The sequence below is a fragment of the Zootoca vivipara genome, chromosome 2 (genome assembly GCF_965207765.1).
Source record: "Zootoca vivipara chromosome 2, rZooViv2.hap1.1, whole genome shotgun sequence".
Lineage (NCBI taxonomy): Eukaryota > Metazoa > Chordata > Lepidosauria > Squamata > Lacertidae > Zootoca > Zootoca vivipara.
Window position 1 is genome coordinate 102,117,499 of NC_142584.1, and position 21,472 is coordinate 102,138,970.

General features: G+C 47.2%; 1 protein-coding gene and 1 long non-coding RNA gene across 2 annotated transcripts; one reads left to right on the top strand and one right to left on the bottom strand.

Annotated features, from left to right (window-relative positions):
- Window positions 1-255: 255 nt before the first annotated feature.
- Window positions 256-14,721, bottom strand: LOC148686986 (uncharacterized). Its single transcript, XR_015948302.1, has 5 exons — window positions 11,275-14,721; window positions 9,364-9,465; window positions 7,213-7,406; window positions 6,438-6,574; window positions 256-5,388 (listed from the first exon to the last, which is right to left on the bottom strand). It is a non-coding gene; the product is annotated as an uncharacterized LOC148686986 (long non-coding RNA).
- On the top strand, window positions 6,410-11,264 carry LOC118080065 (monoacylglycerol lipase ABHD6). Its single transcript, XM_060271276.2, has 5 exons — window positions 6,410-6,531; window positions 7,367-7,482; window positions 8,903-8,957; window positions 9,386-9,486; window positions 10,914-11,264. The coding sequence occupies exons 1-5, from the start codon at window positions 6,453-6,455 to the stop codon at window positions 11,088-11,090; spliced, it is 528 nt and encodes a 175-aa protein (XP_060127259.2). The 5' UTR covers window positions 6,410-6,452; the 3' UTR covers window positions 11,091-11,264.
- Window positions 14,722-21,472: the final 6,751 nt, after the last annotated feature.

The following is a 21,472-nucleotide window of genomic DNA, read 5'->3' on the forward strand; positions in this document are numbered from 1 at the left end:
ACCCATCCTGTATTCGTGCATTTCATTTTTTTTTGCCGAAGTGTAGTACTTTACATTTCTCCTTGTTAAAATTCATCACAGGTCCCTGTGAGTACTGTCACAAAAGCCCTGATTTAACAGTTACGGCTTCATTCAAAGTATCATGGGAACTGTCATTTTTTAAGGGTCCTGAGAGTTATCAGGAGATGCCTCACAGAGCCACAATTCCTAGCACCCTTGGCAAACTACAGTTCCCAGGATTCTTTAGGGGAAACCATGGCTGTTAAAATGGTATAAGTGTGCTTTAAATGTATGGAGTGGATGTGACCTCACTTACTTTTAATCCAGTTTTGTTAAAAGTGGTATACAGTGGTACCTTAGGTTAAGAACTTAATTCGTTCCGGAGGCTCGTTCTTAACCTGAAACTGTTCTTAACCTGAGACATCACCTTAGCTAATGGGGGCTTCTGCTGCCGCTGCACTGCCGGAACACGATTTCTGTTCTCATCCTGAAGCAAAGTTCTTAACCCGAGGTACTATTTCTGGGTTAGCGGAGTCTGTAAGCTGAAGCGTTTGCAACCTGAAGCGTTTGTAACCAGAGGTACCATTGTACTCCTTGTACTGCTCTTCCTTGCCTCTCTTTTGAAGAAACAGCTAACAGCAGAAGACATTTAAGTGGTGAACCTTAATTTTAATACACTGCCCTCTTTCCCTCCCAATTGACCATATTCACCTGAACTATTATCCAATTCTTTTATTTGTACAGGCAGCAAAGAAGAGTGTTTGGCTACCCAGCATGGAGCTCTCTCTGGCCAATATATTCTTCAAGATTGTGAGCATCGTTGGATTAATCTCTGCACTGACCCTTGTCACAGTGTACCACCTGCTGGCTAGGGCAAAAATATCCAGGATCATGATATGGTGAGTGTATCTCTAGGAAGGGATATGGAATGATTTCCATGTCTTAGGTTTAGGTTAGGTTTCTGACATTTGCACCTTCCACAACAAAAAATGTGGGATGTAATCCACTGGGAGCAGTCAAATACAACATTCCTTGTTTTCCTAGAGTGGACAGGCAAGGGGAGGTTTGGTCCAGCCAGTCAAAACTTCCTTGTTCCTCCTGGGCTGGAGCATCCTTCCTTTTGCATGGGCGTGACCTAACCTGTCCAGGTAACAAAAGGACAAGGCATGCTGCCATTCTCTCTCTTTTTCACTTCCTTCGTCGTTGGACCAGCTTCTTAGCTAGCAATACTCTGGTAGCTTCTCAGCTAGCAGAAGCACTGAGATTAACCCCCCATATGGGGTAGATCCACGTGTACAAATTTGTAACTAAGTCTGCCTTCAGGGATCCAACTGTGAACTGATGTGAGTAAACTTCTTTTATTGACTTTAAATAAGATTGTCGTATCTTTATTCTTTTAAGAGGGATAAAAGGGAACTTGTTGTTGTTCAGTCGTTTAGTCATATCCGACTCTTCATGACCCCATGGACCAGAGCACGCCAGGCTTTCCTGTCTTCCACTGCCTCCCGCAGTTTGGTCAAACTCATGTTAGTAGCTTCGAGAACACTGTCCAACCAAAAAGGGAACTGAATTGTATGATAGTGAGAGGCTTACACAAGCCTGCAACCAGCTTATGGGTGGCATGGTTATCTACTATATGGAAAGGGAAAGAAAAACAAAGAATTCCAAAACCATACTGTAAGAAGGGCCTTGTGGGAGGTGTGGGAGAGAACCAAAGGAAAAATAATAGAGAAAACTCCCTGGTGGGCATCGCCAGTTGAGGCAAATGCCACCTTAAAATGTTATTTGAGACAGGTGTGGCCAACATATAGGGACTTAACCGAAAATGTTAATGGACATATTAAACTTAAAGAATATGATGAACTAAAGGTTAAAGGAATGTCATGGCTTGAATATTTTCAATTGAAAGCAACCTTTGAAAAAGATATTCAAACAAGGGGGTTTGATGAGGTGAATACAAGGTTCGAGAAAGAAATTCTCAATAGTAAAAACAAAACCCTCTCCAAAATGTATAGATTATTAAGGGAACCCAAACAACAGCAGGAAACAAAAAATAAGTATATCAAAAATGGGAACAAGACTTGGGCTACACGATAGAACATACTAAATGGAAAGAATTTTGGGAGAGACGAATTAATTTTACAGCTTCATATGTATTGAAAGAGAACTATATGAAAGTACATTATAGGTGGTACTTGACCCCGGTGAGAATAGCAAAAATAAACAAAAGTGGTAACAATAAGTGTTGGAAGTGCCAACAGGCTGCCGGGACAATGTACCACATGTGGTGGCTGTGCCCAAGAATTAAAAAGTTTTGGGAGATGATTCATCAAGAGATCCAAAAATTAATTAAGATATCATTTAGGAAAAGAGCAGAAGCATATTTATTAGGAATTCTCAATCGGGATATTCCACCCGATAAGATAGATATCTTCCTATATGCAACAACAGCAGCTAGGATGACAATAGCGAAAGTTTGGAAAGAACCTATTATACCATCGAAAGGAGAATGGATTGACAAGCTTTGTGAATATCTGGAGCTAGCTAAATTAACGGATTGGATACGTAACAAACCTAGAAATAGAGTCAGGATTCAGTGGGAATGCCTAAATGATTACTTAAAGAACTCAGGAATGGGAAAAGATACATGGATGTGCCTAGAATAACTGTGTAGGATAATCATATTGATAGAGGTTTGAAGTATTATTATTATTATTTTCTGTATTCATGTAAAAGTGGTTACCATCGAGAGGACAACCGTATAAAAGTGAAGAAAGGTTTAATTATGTGTTCAGTGCAGTGGAAGGAATGTTAGATGTAAAGAATGTAGGTAAGAGAAGGCTGTTGATTCAGTCCTTTTTCCCCCCCTCTTTTTTTCTGATTTTTCCTTTTTTCCCCTTTTTTCTATTTTCTTTTTTCCTTTTTTTCTTTTTTTTTCTTTTTTCTTCCCCCTTTTTTCCTCTTAGTTCTTTTTTGGGATTTTAATCTCATGTAAACAGTATAAAATTGAAGCCATATATGGTATATATATATATATGCTTGTACTGTATGCATGTATTGTTCTTTTTTGCATTAATAAAATTTCTTAAAAAAAAAAAAAGCCTGCAACCAGCTATCTACTGTGCATGTAAAAGGGGGATGTAAACTCTGCTAAGTGAAGGAACTTGCTAATGAAAGTTAGGAAGGATATTAATAAATCTTCTCTCTCTTCTCCCTCCCTGAAGATCCACACAAAAAAGTCCCAAATGGATTTACAATGAGGACAAAAAAAATGCATCAACATAGAATAGAAACATCCAATCACTGGTGCTGCCCAAATGCCCAGGAAAACCATTGATTTGAAGGCTGGGCTGAATTATACCCATTTTGCAGATGGCCAACCCTATGCAAGCAGTAGAGCTGCAGCAATCCTAAAGCCCCTACTTTAATTGGAAGCCACTGCAAAATCACCCCTCCAGTTGAAAATCCCTTGTCCATTCATTTTGTTTCTCTCTCTCTGCTTTTAGGTACAAACGTCAGAAAAGGGGTGTGGCAGTGAATTATGCTGAGCACGAGGGCTACAGGTTCTGCTACTTCTGCCGAGGGGAACCCGGACGCAAGCCATCTGTGTTGATTCTTCATGGATTGGCATTCAACAAGGACATATGGTTAAATACAATCAAAGTATGTTTCTGTCCTTCTGTTCAGGCAACCATGGTTGCCAAATCAAGGCTAGTGCAATAATAATAATAATAATAATAATAATAATAATAATAATAATAATTTTTATTATTATTAATCTGGCTGGGCTTCCCCTGCCACTCTGGGCAGCTTCCAACAAACATCAAAATACATCAAATATCACACATTAAAAACTTCCCTGAATAAGGCTGCCTTTAGGTATTTTCTAAATGTCAGGTAGTTGTTTATCTCTCTGACCTCTGATGGGAGGGCGTTCCACAGGGCGGGCGCCACTACCGAGAAGGCCCTCTGCCTGGTTCCCTGTAGCTTTGCTTCTCGCAGTGAGGGGACCGCCAGAAGGCACTCGGCGCTGGACCTCAGTGTCCGGGCAAAACGATGGGGGTGGACAGAGGCCGTTTAGGGCTTTAAAGGTCAGCACCAGCGCTTTGAATTGTGCTCGGAAATGTACTGGGAGCCAATGTAGGTCTTTCAAGACCGGTGTTATGTGGTCTCGGTGGCCGCTCCCAGTCACCAGTCTAGCTGCCGCATTCTTGATTAGTTGTAGTTCCCGGGTCACCTTCAAAGGTAACCCCACGTAGAGCGCATTGCAGTAATCCAAGCGGGAGATAACCAGAGCATGCACCACTCTGGCGAGGCAGTCCGCAGGCAGGTAGGGACTCAGCCTGCGTACCAGATGGAGCTGATAGACAGCTGCCCTGGACACAGAATTGACCTGCACCTCCATGGACAGCTGTGAGTCCAAAATGACTCCCAGGCTGCGCACCTGGTCTTTCAGGGGCACAGTTACCCCGTTCAGGACCAGGGAGCCCTCCACACCTGCCCGCCTCTTGTCCCCCACAAACAGTACTTCTGTCTTGTCAGGATTCAACCTCAATCTGTTAGCCACCATCCATCCTCCAACCGCCTCCAGGGCACTCACACAGGACCTTCACCGCCTTCACTGATTCTGATTTGAAAGAGAGGTAGAGCTGGGTATCATCCACATACTGATGAACACCCAGCCCAAACCCCCTGATGATCTCTCCCAGCGGCTTCATATAGATATTAAAAAGCATGGGGGAGAGGACAGAACCCTGAGGCACCCCACAAGTGAGAGCCCAGGGGTCTGAACACTCATCCCCCACCACCACTTTCTGAACACAGCCCAGGAGGAAGGAGCGGAACCACTGCATGACAGTGCCCCCAGCTCCCAACAACTCTAGACGGTCCAGAAGGATGTTATGGTCGATGGTGTCAAAAGCCGCTGAGAGATCCAGCAGAACTAGGAAACAGCTCTCACCTTTGTCCCTAGCCCGCCGGAGATCATCAACCAGTGCGACCAAGGCAGTTTCACATTGTGCTGCTGGAGGGTAGGGGAGCCCTGTGCTTTCCCACAAGTGTGATTTGTTTCAGTTGGGCTAGTGTGGGAGATCATTCCACCCAGTGCATTGTGCTAGAGGACAGGGCTAAATTAACCATACGGCTTAATAGGAGGTGTCCACTCTCCTATTTTTGCCCCTATTTAATGGCCTCCCGCTCAGGGCTCTGTGCAACATTTATACACTTATACTGGAGAAACACCAGGGTGTTCTTTGACAACAAAGAACTCCAGCTATTATTGCTTTGATTCCTTGGCGTCACCGCTGATTTGACATCCTTTCACAGTTCCTTCCGAAGGACCTCCACCTGGTCCGCCTTGACATGCCTGGTCACGGTGAAACCACATGCCTGCTGGGAGACAGTTACGCGGCGGTTGATCAAACTAAAAAGATACACCAGGTACGGTCCTGCTGTCCTCAGGTGTGCCTTGAAAGCTGGGAAGTGAGAGGTTGCGAGAAGATGGCCTCTTTTTGTGTGGTGTGGTGGTGGTGGTGGTGAGGGAGAGATGTTTACTGACCAAAAATAAAGCATCGCAATTGGCGATGGTTACTTAAACTAGGGTAAAAACCAGATCTGTTGAGCAGCATTGGCTGGCAGGGCATGGACGTACCCAGCATGGGCAAGGGGGGCAGCTGCCCCCTAGAAGCAGGGCAGCTGGAGAGGACAGGCAGGGACGCTGCCTGCTGTGCTCTGCCTCAGCCTGCTTGGCTGAAGCGAAACGGCAACAGCGGCAGCGAAGCTGCCTCCGTTGAAAAATACCTGGACCTGGACCTGGGCTAACTTCAGCCCACACTCCTTCAAGTCACAGCAAGCACAGCACAGAAAGTGCTGCCCCACAATGCTCCGCGGCACCTTATTTGCTTCGCTGCTGCTGCCTCGTTTTAGTCACCGCTGCCATTAAAGGAGCGGGCGAGGCAGGAGTGCAAGCGCGGGTGGCTCTGTGTGCTGCCTTGCAAACGGCCCCCTTTCCTCTGGGGGGCGTGGACGTTGACCATGCCTCCTGGGGGGATCCTGGCCACGTCATTGCCAGCTAGCCAATCAGGTGGCTGGGGGCGTGGCTGGTGTGCTCCCCCTAGCTTTGATCCTGGGTACGCCCATGTGGCAGGGCAGTGGGGTGGGAATGCGTTGATGACCTGGCATCCTAACCCCCACCCAAGTGTCAGTGGCACTTGCCAAGGATGGGAGTGGTGAGCTTGGCCACTGTGAGGACAAGATACTGGGCTAGATGGGTTAATTGCCTGATTGCTCTTCTTATGGTCTTCTCCAGAAGTTCTTACAGAGAGACCTGGGATTTTCTTGGAAAATGTCCCCAAACCAGAACATCTCAGCAATACAACCTCTCTTCATTCACGTTTCAGTTTGTTGAGTGCATTGGTCTGAACCAAAAACCTTTTCACCTGGTTGGCACGTCCATGGGGGGAATGATTGCTGGTGTTTACGCAGCTCAGTATCCATCCGAGGTATCTGGCTTGTCCCTCCTTTGCCCACTTGGTGAGTATTTAGATTTTCAAGGGAGATCTGAAGCCGATGAACTCTGAATAAAGAAGATATGAAAATATGTCTGAGAATAACAAGAGAGAAGGGGGTTGTTACTATGGGTTGTAGCCAATACTAGTCATTCTCAAAGCAGATTCATTGAAATAAATGAACATAGGGCTCCCACCCAGGTGGCGCTGTGGTTAAACCACTGAGCCTAGGGCTTGCTGATCAGAAGGTCGGCGGTTCGAATCCCTGTGACGGGGTGAGCTCCCGTTGCCTGGTCCCAGCTCCTGCCAACCTAGCAGTTTGAAAGCACGTCAAAATGCAAGTAGATAAATAGGAACCGCTACAGCGGGAAGGTAAACGGCGTTTCCATGTGCTGCTCTGGTTTGCCAGAAGTGGCTTTGTCATGCTGGCCACATGACCTGGAAGCTATACGCCGGCTCCCTCGGCCAATAAAGCGAGATGAGCGCGCAACCCCAGAGTCGGTCACGACTGGACCTAATGGTCAGGGGTCCCTTTACCTTTACCTTTAGGGCTCCCAAATTCAGTGGGCCTGCTCTGAGTAGGATCTCACCCCCCTGGTGCTAAGCTACTATTCTGTAGCATTTTCCAGAACATGAACGAACAGGGATGATGGCAAATCCATGATTATAAACACCTTGGACAGGCCACCTTTCTGTGCTCGCATACCTTCACTTGCAGTAGTCCCAGCATGTCCATAACCTCCTCAGCCGTCAATCATGCCAACACAACCCTGACAAGCAGCAGGTCGGAATCCCATATTTTGGAATTGGTTTTCCACTACATTCCTTCTCTCAGCTGTGCACTCTCTGCCAACTCTTAGGGCTGCGATATCCAGACGATAATAACGACACCTTCAAGCGCTTGAGGGAGCAATTGATTAAGTCACGTGATGTCTTCCAACTTGGTTTATATCATCCCAGCACAAAAAACACGCAGGTGAGGAAGGCAGCTCTCCAAAGATGGGAGTGCTCTGCCCCAGGGATGTTGCTTAAAAGAATTCAGCTAACGTTGACTCATGGTGGACCAGATCCTTTGGCCTTCCAGATGTTGCTGAACTACAGCTGTCCTCATTCCTGTTCATTCGCCATGCTCCTAGAGGCTGATGGGAGCTGTTGTTCAACAACACCTGGAGGGCCAAAGGTTCATTATGCCTGTCCTTGACCTATTGAACTTAATAGCCACGACTAACTTTGTTGTTGTTGTTTAGTCATGTCTGACTCTTCGTGACCCCTTGGACCATAGCACGCCAGGCACTCCTGTCTTCCACTGCCTCCTGCAGTTTGGTCAAACTCATGTTCGTAGCTTCAAGAACACTGTCTAACCATCTCGTCCTCTGTCGTCCCCTTCTCCTAGTGCCCTCCATCTTTCCCAACATCAGGGTCTTTTCCAGGGAGTCTTCTCTTCTCATGAGGTGGCCAAAGTATTGGAGCATCAGCTTCACAATCTGTTCTTCCAGTGAGCACTCAGGGCTGATTTCCTTCAGAATGGATAGGTTTGATGCAGTCCATGGGACTCTCAAGTGCCTTGTTGTGGCGAAGGGGCTTGAATAACTCAGAGAAGCTATGAGCTATGCCATGCAGGGCCACCCAAGATGGACGGGTCATAGTGGAGAGTTTTGACTAAACGTGATCCACCTGGAGAAGAAACTGGCAAGCCACTCCAGTATCCCTGCCAAGAAAACTCCATGGACGACTAACTTAGGTCCATTAATTTCAGTGGGTCTCCTCCGAATGAAACATAGTTGAGTACAACCCCAAATGCTTACATTTGCTACAGTGGGACCTCGATTTACAAGCTTACAATTTTTCCGAACGGAAAACCCATTCGCGGCTAGATGTGGTTTCCTCGACTTACGAGTTTTTAGATGCAGTTTCCTCGACTTATGAATTTTTCTGTTTCCAATGCATTCCTATGGGAAACTGCTTTTCCTATGGGAAACTTGACTTACGAAGTTTTCGACCTACGAGTGTGCATTTGGAATGGATTAAATCCGTAAGTCGAGGTCCCACTGTATATGCTCTTGAAATATATAAATAATGCAGCCCATCCCTTCAGGGCTTGCGATCTAAAGAAACAGAGGGCACATGAGGGAATCACTGCCACTGAGGCCCTGGCTGAAGAGGATGGGAATGGCTTAGGGGCCGGGGAAAACAGATTGGGATGGAGAGCTGCTGTGCAGCAGCCCCAAGCATCTGTGCCTGAAGGAACCACTTTATATGAACCAAAACAAGGAGATACTGATTATCACCCCTCCCTTGGCCTACATTGATGGAACTGTTACATACTGTTGCATGATGGGGTCCTAACTACCTTGCATTTCCCATGAATGACTCTCCTCTTTCCCCCCTCTCCTTAGCTCCTAAAGGGATATGTTGCCGACTGGAGACAACAGAATGCTTTTTTGGCAAAATGTAAGTACGGTAGCAATAATATTACTATGGTGGTGGTGGTGGTTTATTACCTGCCCTTCACCTTCTGAGGCCCCAGGGCAGGGTAGAGCATGAGACTCTTAAATCTCAGGGTTGTGGGTTCAAGTCCCACATTGGGCAAAAAGAATTCCTGCATTGCAGGGGGTTGGACTAAATGACCCTCTTGGTCCCTTCCAACTCTATAATTCCAGTTCAAAACGCAACATTAAAAACAGTCTAGGAGCTACTTAAAATCACAAGGATAGCGTGGGCCCTAAAAATATACATTCCAAGTTTCAAAGGCTATGGTAAAAGCATGTGTCTTCAGCAATTGCCAAAATTTGTCTAGTGAAACCCATTTGAAGCGCAACGGTAGGAATGATGCCTTCCTGAAAAATCTTCACTCTACCTTTTTGGTTTTCGTTCCAAAGGTTTTTTTGATCTTTCCAACCCAAAGTCCAAGTTCAGCCTTCATGACAATATGAGCAACATTAGCGCTCCCACACAGGTCCTTTGGGGAAAGGATGACCAGGTAAATGCTTTATATTTACATGTCTTCTTTAGCTATAATTGTAACGACAACAACAACAACAAAATCCATTGTTTGGATTCCATGGTAGGGCAAGCTGAGGCAACTGCCTCAGGTGGCAGGATCCACAGGGGCGGAAGATCCAGCCTCCAAGGAATCCATCAGCCACTGCTGCTACCACGGCTGCAGGAGGAATTCAGTGTTGCATTATGGCAATTGTCAGTGCAAGCATTTCCAGTGGCGTCGCAAGCCCCCCCTGGTACCAGGGGCGGCCCCCCGCCCCGTGTCGCACAGCGCCCCTCCATAATGAAGTGCTGCATAGTGACATAGGGACGTACGGAGCGGGTTTGGCTGCAGCGGTGCTGGAGCTCCGCCACCGTCAAACTGCTGTGTCTTGCTCGCAGTTTGACAGCGGCGGAGCTCCAGAACCGCTGCCGCCAGCAACAAACCTGCTCCGTAGCACGCAGCATTGTTCCGTAGTGACGTAGGGATGCATTCTTTCTGCTTTCGGGCTCGCCCAAGCAGAAAGAATCAACGCTCGAGTCAAGCAAGCCACGGCACGGAGCAAGTTTGATTCTTTCTGCTCGGGCGAGGCAAGGGGCGGGCTGCTGACGCCCTCTCTGGCCCGCCCCTCGCCTCACCCGAGCAGAAAGAATCAAAGCATGCGCCGAGCAAGCTGCCCTGTCTGCTCCAGCAAGGCGAGGGGCGGGCGCCATACCTGCCAAGTTGCTGTCAGAGAAATAAGGGACCGGGCCGGAAATAGCAGACCGGAAGTAGCGCTGCCGCCATTTTGGAACTGGGCGGAGCATGCTCAGAAGTGACTTTTGATGTTGCTTTGCCCAGTTCCAAAATGGCCGCTGCGCCAGAAGTCGCACTGCAGCCATTTTGGAACTGGGTAGAGCAGCATCAAAAGTCACTTCTGAACATGCTCCGCCCAGTTCCAACATGGCCGCCGCGCCAGAATAAACCGGGGGAAAACAAAAAATTCTGTTTTTTCAGCTAGGAACAGCTGGAAAAATGGGGATTTCCCGGGGAAAACGGGAGACTTGGCAGCTATGGCGGGCGCATGCGGCGGCCATCGGTGGAGGTAGCGAGGGGGCGCCGCGCTGCCCCCCACAGAGTGGAGCCCGGGGCGCCCCGCCCCCTATTGCGACGCCCCTGAGCATTTCAGCTTGTCAGACTGAACGATTCCCATTCTCCTCCTCCTCCATGCTGCTATGGGGGTTCTCCTGGGGGGTTGGGGCACAAGGGGAGGAGGGTGGAAGCCCTGTTGCTCTAGCAGAAATATTTGCAGGGGCTTCCACTAGTTAGCAGGTCAATTGATCGACTCCTGCCCCCAAACAGCAGCTCATAACCCGAATCTTTCAAAAAAATAATAATCAAAGCACTTTGCAAGATGGGAGGAAAAACACCAATTCTTTGTTGTTCAGGTGGCTGACTCGTCTGGCGCGGAAATTTTAGCCCACGCCATTCCCAACTCCCAAGTGCATATGCTGGAGAGATGTGGACACATCATATCATTTGAGAGGCCCAGGAAGTCTGCAAAGCTCCTCTTGGAATTCTACAACTCAGTTTGCGACAAAGCGGAGAATAAGAAGTTGGCCTAAACCTCACTAAGGAGTTAAGACCCTGATGCATTCCAAGCGACTTTCTACTCTGGAAAGGAAAATATGGATCTGATATCCAGGATGTCTGTGATGGTTTCCTTCACTGGTCATTAAAAAAAGAAGAGGTTGGCCTCCGCCCCCTGCCCAACAGATAAAGTTCGGTGTTATTTGTTTATTTACTTACCTTGCTGTCAAGGTCTCCGCTCCTCCACCTGCAGCTGCTGAGTGACCTTGGGCTAGTCACACTTCTCTGAAGACTCTCAGCCCCACTCACCTCGCAGAGTGTTTGTTGTGGGGGAGGAAGGGAAAGGAGATTGTTAGCCGCTTTGAGAATCCTTCGGGTAGTGATAAAGCGGGATACCAAATCCAAACTCCTCCTCCTCCTCCTCCTCCTCCTCCTCCTCCTCCTCCTCCTCCTCCTCCTCTTCTCCTCCTCCTCCTCCTCCTCCTCTTCTCCTCCTCCTCCTTCTCCTCTTCCTCTTCTTCTTCTCCTCATCCTCTTCCTCTTCTTCTCCTCTTCTTTTCTTCTCCTTCTCCTTCTCCTTCGTCTTCTTCTTCTTTTCCTCCTCCTCCTCTTCCTCTTCTTCTTCTTTTCCTCCTCCTCCTCCTCCTCCTCCTCCTCCTCCTCCTCCTCCTCCTCCTCCTCCTCTTCTTCTTCTTCTTCTTCTTCTTCTTCTTCTTCTTCTTCTTCTTCTTCTTCTTCTTCTTCTCCTCCTCCTCCTCCTCCTCCTCCTCCTCCTCCTCCTCCTCCTCCTCCTCCTCCTCCTCCTCCTTTACTTTTACAAATTTTCATACTGGTGTAATGACCTATGGGCACAGAATGCAAAAAATATTAAAATTTTGGTATTTTTTGTAGTAGATGACTACTTTAATCATTGGAACAGAAGTTGAGAACCTGAAGACCAGGACTCTCTATCTGGCACAGCCCCAGACCAGAGCCCTCACTTGTCCTCCCTCCATCATGCCTTCCTAAAGTTATTGTTCAACATAGAACTGTACAGTTGGAAGGGACCCTGAGCATCATCTAGTGATGTCCAACCCCCTGCAATGCAGGAACATGCAGCTGTCCCATACAGGAATCGAACCTGTAACCTTATCAGGATATCAGGATGTCCATCGGGCCTCGGGGCTGTCGTCCTCCATTCAGCAACCCAGCATTGGCTTCCTTCCTTTTCCACGATAAATGAGACAGAATGTACTTTTATTCCACCTACAACACAAGAATCTCTGTGGAGAGGATACTTGTAATCAATAATACATAAATGAATGTATTGCTTGTGTACTATGTACTCCGTATGAAACTTAGTAAGAATGTACCACTGGACAAGTTACTGTACAGTAGTTATGTGTTGTTCTTGTATTTAAATGAAAAACAAACAAAAAAATTATTGGGGTTAAATGTGGCGCTGCCCTGGAAAAGGTGCTTGCAGAGACAACAGCTTGTATTGTGGCATCAAAGTTCTCCAAGGTGCTCTGGATTCCTACCTTGAATTCCTCTTAGACCATGGGTAGGCAAACTAAGGCCCAGGGGCTGGATCCGGCCAATGCAATTCTGGGCTGCATCAATAGGAGTATAGCATCTAGATCAAGGGAAGTAATAGTACCACTGTATTCTGCTCTGGTCAGACCTCACCTGGAGTACTGTGTCCAGTTCTGGGCACCACAGTTCAAGAAGGATATTGATGAGCTGGAACGTGTCCAGAAGAGGGCAACCAAAATGGTCAAAGGCCTGGAAACGATGCCTTATGAGGAACGGCTTAGGGAGCTGGGTATGTTTAGCCTGGAGAAGAGAAGGTTAAGGGGTGATATGATAGCCATGTTCAAATATATAAAAGGATGTCATATAGAAGAGGGTGAAAGGTTGTTTTCTGCTGCTCCAGAGACGCGGACACGGAGCAATGGATTAAAACTACAAGAAATAAGATTCCACCTAAACATTAGGAAGAACTTCCTGACAGTAAGAGCTGTTCAACAGTGGAATTTGCTGCCAAGAAGTGTGGTGGAGTCTCCTTCTTTGGAGGTCTTTAAGCAGAGGCGCGACAGGCATATGTCAAGAATGCTTTGATGGTATTTCCTGCTGGGCAGGGGGTTGGACTGAATGGCCCTTGTGGTCTCTTCCAATTCTATGATTCTATGATTCAATCGCCTTCTAAATCCGGCCCGCAGACGGTCCGGGAATCAGCGTATTTTTACACGAGTAGAATGTGTCTTTTTATTTAAAATGCATCTCTGGGTTATTTGGGAGGGCATGGGAATTGGTTCATATTTTTTTCCAAAATATAGTCCGGCCCCTGACAAGGTCTGAGGTACAGTGGACCGGCCCCCTGCTGAAAAAGTTTGCTGACCCCTGTCTTAGACTATTGATACGGCCAGGCTTCCCCTGCAAGCCTTGAGCATTCAAAGGTCAGGACACTGGACACTGACAGTGGCACCAAGGATATCCCTTTAGACCAGGGTTTCCCAAACTTGGTTCTCCTGCTGTTTTTGGACTACAGTTCAAATGGTGTGCCTGCACAGCATCATATGATTGATTATGCCTCCCCCCAGCAATATTTTATTCAAGTTGACACCTCTGCCTCCATGTATTGTAAGCCTTGTGGAAGTAAATCATGATGATTGCTAAAGAAATAGTTCATCAGGAGGAGCCCAGGCCCACAACCACCTTGACCTTCTCAGTGGAAGGAAGATCAGTATCTGTTTACAGCCAGAAGAAACAGAACAGGATGTGGTGTGGGTCAGGACAGGGGCCAAGTATACCTACGTCAACGGTTTATGAAGTGATTACACCGAGAGCAGCCTTTTCATGGTCACCCTACGATTTCATGGGTGTAGTAGCACGCATGGGCACCATGGTTTCACTTGGTGGCGTCGACCTTTAATACCCCACACAGCTTTGGCCCTGTGTAACTGAAGGAGCGTCTCCACACCTTCTATCATTCAGCCCAGACACTGAGGTCCAGCTTTGAATCCATTCACTGGTTTATGTCAAAGCTCGTTGGCATAGCTGCCTAGGCCCTATCTATGACGTCTCCATCAATATTGTTGTTGTTGGGTGTGTGTCTGTAAATTTAGCCTTTGGAAACCCGGATTATTTAGGATTTAAGGATTATTAGGAGAAAGAAGACTGCTGAACAATAAAAGGGGCGGTGGAGGAAATACTGCCGCAAATTGATTACTGCTACCACTGACACAATAGTCCTTAGAGTTCTCATTACATTAATGCGATTTTCATCTTGACTTGCTGGACCTTCTGTTTGGCATTTGGGTTACAGTCGTTAGTTTCTTTCACACCATATTTTTGTGCCCATAAAACTTAAGACAAGCAAAACATGATCGTCCACAAAATAGGCTAGGTCAGCCTTCACCAACCTGGTGCTGGCTAGAGCTGGCTTGAGAGCAGTATATGTGAAAAGGATCTAGGAGTCTTGTTAGACCACAAACTTGACATGAGTCAACAGTGTGATGTAGCAGCTAAAAAAAGCCAATGCAATTCTGGGCTGCATCAATAGGAGTATAGCATCTAGATCAAGGGAAGTAATAGTACCACTGTATTCTGCTCTGGTCAGACCTCACCTGGAGTACTGTGTCCAGTTCTGGGCACCTCAGTTTAAGAAGGATACTGACAAGCTGGAACGTGTCCAGAGGAGGGCAACCAAAATGGTCAAAGGCCTGGAAACGATGCCTTATGAGGAACAGCTTAGGGAGCTGTGTATGTTTAGCCTGGAGAAGAGAAGGTTAAGGGGTGATATGATAGCCATGTTCAAATATATAAAAGGATGTCATATAGAGGAGGGAGAAAGGTTGTTTTCTGCTGCTCCATAGAAGCGGACACGGAGCAATGGATTCAAGCTACAAGAAAGAAGATTCCACCCAAACATTAGGAAGAACATCCTGACAGTATGAGCTGTTCGACAGTGGAATTTGCTGCCAAGGAGTGTGATGAAGTCTCCTTCTTTGGAGGTCTTTAAGCGGAGGCTTGACAGCCATCTGTCAGGAATGCTTTGATGGTGTTTCCTGCTTGGCAGGGGGTTGGACTGGATGCCCTTGTGGTTTCTTCCAACTCTATGATTCTATGAGTTGTAGTTTAAAACACCTCGAGGGCACAAGGTCTGGGTTGGGACCTCGTCATTTATAGAGATGTGGTGGCAGACAAGCGTGTTTCTGCGTTTAACAATATCATCAAAGCATGAGAAAGAATCATAGAATCGGAAGGGGTCTTGAGGATCATCTAGTCCAACCCCCTGCCATGCAGGAATCTTTCACTCAACGTAGGGCTTGAACCCATAACCCTGAGATTAAGAATCTCATGCTGTACCAACGGATCTACCCCTCAGGGCTAAGAAAGCAACGGTGCAATATAATTAGAAACATCTTATAGCAGAGGTTTGCAAGGGCTGGGAGGGTTGGATCTGGCTCAAACTCCATAGTTCACACATTGAAGGTCAGGGAGTCTCTGGGTGTCTGGGTGCAAAAAAATCAAGATGTCTCAAGGTTGCAGAACCTAACAGCATCTCAAATTGGCACGTGCTCCTGCATCCGTGTGGAGCTCCCTTATATGGTGAAGCACTGGACTGCAGGCTAATGGAAAAAAATCTTCTGTTCCTAGAAGTGAGGTCACATCCACACCACAGAAGTAGTGCAACGTGTTCGGCCGTACTGGGTGCTGTGCTGCAGGGGGCGCCACAACCATTTGTAGCATGAGAGGTAGGAGGAGCTGAATTTTACAATCGCACAGGGAGTCGCTGAAATTTGAGAGCCTGAAGTCCATCGCTGTGCACCACACATCAAAATCAAAGAATCCTGGGACCTGAGTTGTTCCGCACTGCCCTGCCCCCCAAAGCTGCCAAAAACCTGGAACAACTGTTCTGGTCACCTCACCTCAAAAAGGAGTTAGGAAAAGGTTCAGAAGAGGGCAACCAAAAAGTTCCCCTGTGAGGAAAAGTTGCAGCCTTTGGGGCTTTTTATTTTAGAGAAAAGGCAAGTAAGAGGAGACGTGATAGAAGTTATGGGAAAAGGCAGATAGGTAAAGCTAGAACTCATGGACTTCCAACAACAACAACAACAACAACAACAACAACAACAACAACCATTTATTATTTATACCAGGCATCCCCAAACTGCGGCCCTCCAGATGCTTTGGTCTACAACTCCCATGATCCCTAGCTAACAGGACCAGTGGTCAGGGATGATGGGAATTGTAGTCCAAAACATCTGGAGGGCCGAAGTTTGGGGATGCCTGATTTATACCCTACCCATCTGACTGGGTTTCCCCAGCCACTCTGGGCGGCTTCCAACAAAATATTAATGATAATAATAATAATAAAGCTATAAAACATCAAACTTGAAAAACTTCCCTTGCGGATAGTAATCTGGCAGGGAATGTCTTAGAGAGCCAGTGTGGTGTAGTGGTTAAAAGCAGTGGACTCGTAATCTGGTGAACCGGGTTCGCTTCCCCGCTCCTCCATATGCAAGTGCTGGGTGACCTTGGGCTAGTCACTCTTCTCTGAAGTCTCTCAGCCCCACTCACCTCACAGAGTGTTTGTTGTGGCGGAGGAAGGGAAAAGGAGATTGTTAGTCACTTTGAGACTCCTTTAGGTAGTGATAAAGTGGGATATCAAATCCAAACTACTACTACTACTACTACTACTACTCCTCCTCTTCAATGCAGCTGGTTAACTCAGGGGGCAGAGGGCTAGCTGGTTTAGGGAACCAGTTGCTGCTGCCCTCTCTCAAAATGTCTGCCAACTGAGGCAACCGGCTGACAGGGTTATCGTGAAGATAAAACTGGGGCAGTAAGAACCAGCTCTCTGAAGGAAGGGCAAGATTAAGAATGCAATAAACGCAACAAAAGTATTGTCTTGGATGCATGTTTGCTATGCATGTGTCAGTCAGCCGAGCTTCATCATTTACAAATTACCAAGATGTACATCTGGGCCCATGATCTTATCTACTCCCCTCCCTAGATGAGTAACCGTGACAGAAGGAATCAGACCTCCGCATGTAACTTGCTTGCCTTTGGCAAGTCACTCGGTCTCAGCCTACACAAGCACACAGGAAATTGGTGTGCTTAAAATGGGTAGCAGCTGCATAAGAAGAATACTGCTGGATCAGGCCAATGGCCCACCGACTCCAGCATCCTGTTCTCACAGCGGCCACCCAGATGCCTGTGGGAAGCTGACAAGCAGGACCCAAGCACAAGAGTACCGTATATTCCGGTGTATAAGGCGACTGGGCGTATAAGACAACCCCCTACTTTTCCAGTCAAAATATAGAGTTTGGGATATACTCACCTTAATGAGTATATCCCAAACTTCCAATGCACACCAATTAAAAATTTTCTGTATCTCTTCCTCTCCCTGCTTTTTAAACACCAGTACAGTGGTACCTCGGTTTATGAACACAATTGGTTCCGGAAGTCTGTTCATAAACTGAAGCGTTCATAAACTGAAGCGAGCTTTCCCATTGAAAATAATGGAAAGTGGATTAATCTGTTCCAGACAGTCCGCGGAGTACTTAAACTGAAGCGTTCATAAACTGAAGCGAACTTTTCCATTGAAAGTAATGGAAAGTGGATTAATCCGTTCCAGACGGGTCCACGGAGTTCTTAAACTGAAGCGTTCATAAACTGAAGCATAGGTGTAATTGGTTCCGGAAGTCTGTTCATAAACTGAAGCAAACTTTCCCATTGAAAGTAATGGAAAATGAATTAATCCGTTCCAGATGGGTCCGCGGCGTTCGTAAACCGAAAATTCATAAACTGAGGTGTTCATAAACCGAGGTTCCACTGTAAATGAAGCCAAAAGAGAGACATCAGTGCTTAAATGCACAGGTGTTTAAATGCACTTAGTTGCAGGCATGCTAAGAACTACGGTAGCATTTTGAACTACCGTAGATTTCATTCGGAGGGAGGGGAGGAGAGGTGGGGAGAGGGAGAAGGGGAGGGAGCCTGCTCCACTGGCACTCTGTTGTTCCAGGCACCGAGGCGACGGGGGGGGGGGGGGGGAGAGAAAGAAAGAGGCTGCCGTTTTCTTTCCGTGCACACGCTTTCTTTCAGTGCTTTTCTTTCCCCTCTTCCTGCAGGGAAAGAAAGCAGCAGTTGCTTACACGCGCGTAATTGGGTGCCGCTTTCTTTCCCTGCAGGGAGGAGGGAGGAAAGCTTCACGCGTTCCCCCTTCCTGCATGGAAAAAAAGCAGCTGCTGCTTACATACGAGTAAGCGGCTGCTGCTTTCTTTCCCTGCAGGGAGGAAAGCCCCGCGCGTCCCCTCTTCCTGCACGGAAAGAAAGTGGCAGCCGCTTACACGGTCGCTGCATATGGCGGGGATGCGCCTGCGGGCCGTTTTTGAGCTCCCCCCCACCGTATGCGGTGACCGCAGAATCTTATACCTGGTGTATAAGACGACCTCCCAACTTTTGAAAAGATTTTCCTGGGTTCAAAAGTCGTCTTATACGCCAGAATATACGGCCATCTCCTCTTGCGTTATCCAGTAACTGGCATTCAAAAGCAGTACTGCTTCCAACCAAGGAGGCAGAAGACAGTCATTAATGGCGAGTAGACCCTGCTAGCCTTACCCTCTATGAATTTGTCCACGTTGGTGGTCATCACTGACCCTGTGGCAGTGAGTTCCATAGTTTAACTATGCACAGAAAAAGACAGTGAGGGAGAACTATGCATGCAGCCTCTTTGAGCTCCTTGGAAGAAAGCTGGGATATAAATGCTGCAAATAAATATGAAAAACTTGGGGATGGTTGCTCTCCCCAGATGACGAGTTTGGGGTACCCTGGAGTCAACCTTCTCTCTCAGCTTTGTGAGAGTGGTCCTCTTTGCATGTGTTAGCCAAGCAGTGAAGGCAAGCAAAGTTACAGGTAGGTAGCCGTGTTGGTCTGAGTCGAAGCAAAATAAAAAAATTCCTTCAGTAGCACCTTAAAGACCAACTAAGTTTTTATTTTGGCATGAGCTTTCGTGTGCATGCACACTTCTTCAGAGCGAGGCAAGCACAGATATCTGAGGCAAGCACAGATATTTTGGCGCTGTACTATTAAGAGATAAACAATGAAAAGGGGATGTGTGGGTTTTCTGGAGGAAAGTATCAGAGGCTGCTTCTCCCACTGCAGCACCCTAAAATATCCTTCAAGCATGGCTTTATTGCATCTCCAACTTAGCCAGATGTCCACAGGGAATCAGGCAGACTAGAAGTAGCCATTCAATGAGCGATCGCTGTGAGAATTGAACCCATAGCCTTCAGTACATTTCAAACATTTGGGCCTAATTCTTTGATGTTCTCTCCTTTTGTGGGTTTCTTATTAAGACCGATTCACGTGCTAAAGTTTTATTGAGTGCCTGCAGGCTGTACTCGCTGAACCAGTTGAAAGGGCAATGGATCTCTTTCTCTTTTTAACTGTATGTGTGCCTGGATGTATCCAACCATAAACTATAAACTAAACTATAAACTATAAAGTGAGTAAATGGTTTGTGTGCATGTGAAACACCATGTGAAAAGCCGCCAGGATCTCGGGAGTTTCAAAAACAAGAAACATTTTCAACTAGCAACCATTCCCATAGGAAGAAAAGATTATAAGGTTCTATCATCGTAAAGTTATATAGGCAGAGTGATTAATAACATAAGGTTAAATTACTACCCTTGTACCATTATTAAATGTGTCCATAAAGCCACACAATCCTTGCCTATTACTATAAGACATATTGCTTTAATTGTTCCATTCATTTTTGTAAGCCACCCTGAGGGGGCAGTATACTTTTTATAATTTAAAACCTATAAGAACATAAGAACATCTAGCCCAGCATCCTGTTCTCACGCTGACCAACCGGATCGTAGAATTGTAGGGTTGGAAGGGAAGGGACCCCCAAGGATCATCTAGTCCAACCCCCTGCAATGAAAGCACCCATGATAGAATTATGGGTTATGTTATGTTATGGGAATTATGTTAGAATTCTGCGAGCACAAGAACACTCTCGCCTCCTACAGTTTCCAGCAATGGGTATTCAGAAGTAAACTGCCTTTGACTGTGGAGGCAGGACATAGCCATTGAGAAGGCATGCCTTCCATGAATTCATCTGATCCTTAGAAAAAACAAAACACAACTATCTAAGTTGGTGGTCACCACAGCCTCCTGCGGGGGGGGGGGGCAGTTCCACAGTTTAATGATGCACTACGTGAATTCACATCTATATAAACTATATCTATATGAACTTACAACAGGGGCAGACTAGAAATGACAGAGTGCCTCCTTAACAGAGATCCAGCAGCAGGGAGGAGCAGGGAGGAAGGATCTGCCAATGTGAAGTGGAGAGTTTCATGGGGGTAAAGGTAAAGGGACCTCTGACCATTAGGTCCAGTCGCGGATGACTCTGGGGTTGCAGCGCTCATCTCGCTTTACTGGCCGAGGGAGCCGGCATACAGCTTCCGGGTCATGTGGCCAGCATGACAAAGCTGCTTCTGGCGAACCAGAGCAGCACATGGAAATGCTGTTTACCTTCCCGTCGGAGCGGTACCTATTTATCTACTTGCACTTTGACGTGCTTTCGAACTGCTAGGTTGGCAGGAGCAGGGACTGAGCAACAGAAGCTCACCCCGTCGTGGAGATTCGAACCGCCGACCGTCTGATCAGCAAGCCCTAGGCTCAGTGGTTTAGACCACAGCGCCACCCGCGTACTTAACCCTTTCTCACCGATCCGAATTGCCCTCCTCCTCCCAGCCACTTTCTCAGTTAAGGGAACAGAACCAGGATCTTTCACACAAGCATTTGTTCCAATGCTCATTTACATCCTCTAGGGCAGAGGTTTTCAACCTTTTTGGGTCCAGGGCTCCCTTGACCAACTACATTCTTTCTGCAGCACCCCTGTGGGGCTCACTCAGGATCCCTGTTACGCCACCCCTTGGCTGCAGAGCGGACAACCCCTCACCGCTTTTCGAACACCCTTCCTTGTGGAGGGTTCCCTCCGCTTCCTCTCCTCTCCCCTCTCCTTGGGAGTCCTCTGGACAGCCACTGCTTCTGCCCCTTGTCTCTGAGCTGCTCTCCATGCCCCAAAGAGAGGTGCCTCCTCACACTGCCCCACAGGGGCCTGGGAAGCAGCCCCTGGCCAACCCCAGAGGCACAGTTCACTTGAGGAGCTTGTGGCCAGGCTGCTGCAACAAAACAGCTGTGCAAGCGTTTGGGAGGCAGAGACTCGAGAGGGTAGAGGAGGGAGGGAGGGAAGGAAAGAGGGACAGAGGCCAGTGTTTGCCATGACACACTGGTTGGAAAACACTGCTCTAGGGAATTAATCTAGTCAGGAGAAAAGTCCCACAAAAAGGAACTGCAGCAAGGTGGGCAAGGGGACAATTCGGAGGTTCTCCACCTTGTGCTCGTTTTTTCTTGTTCA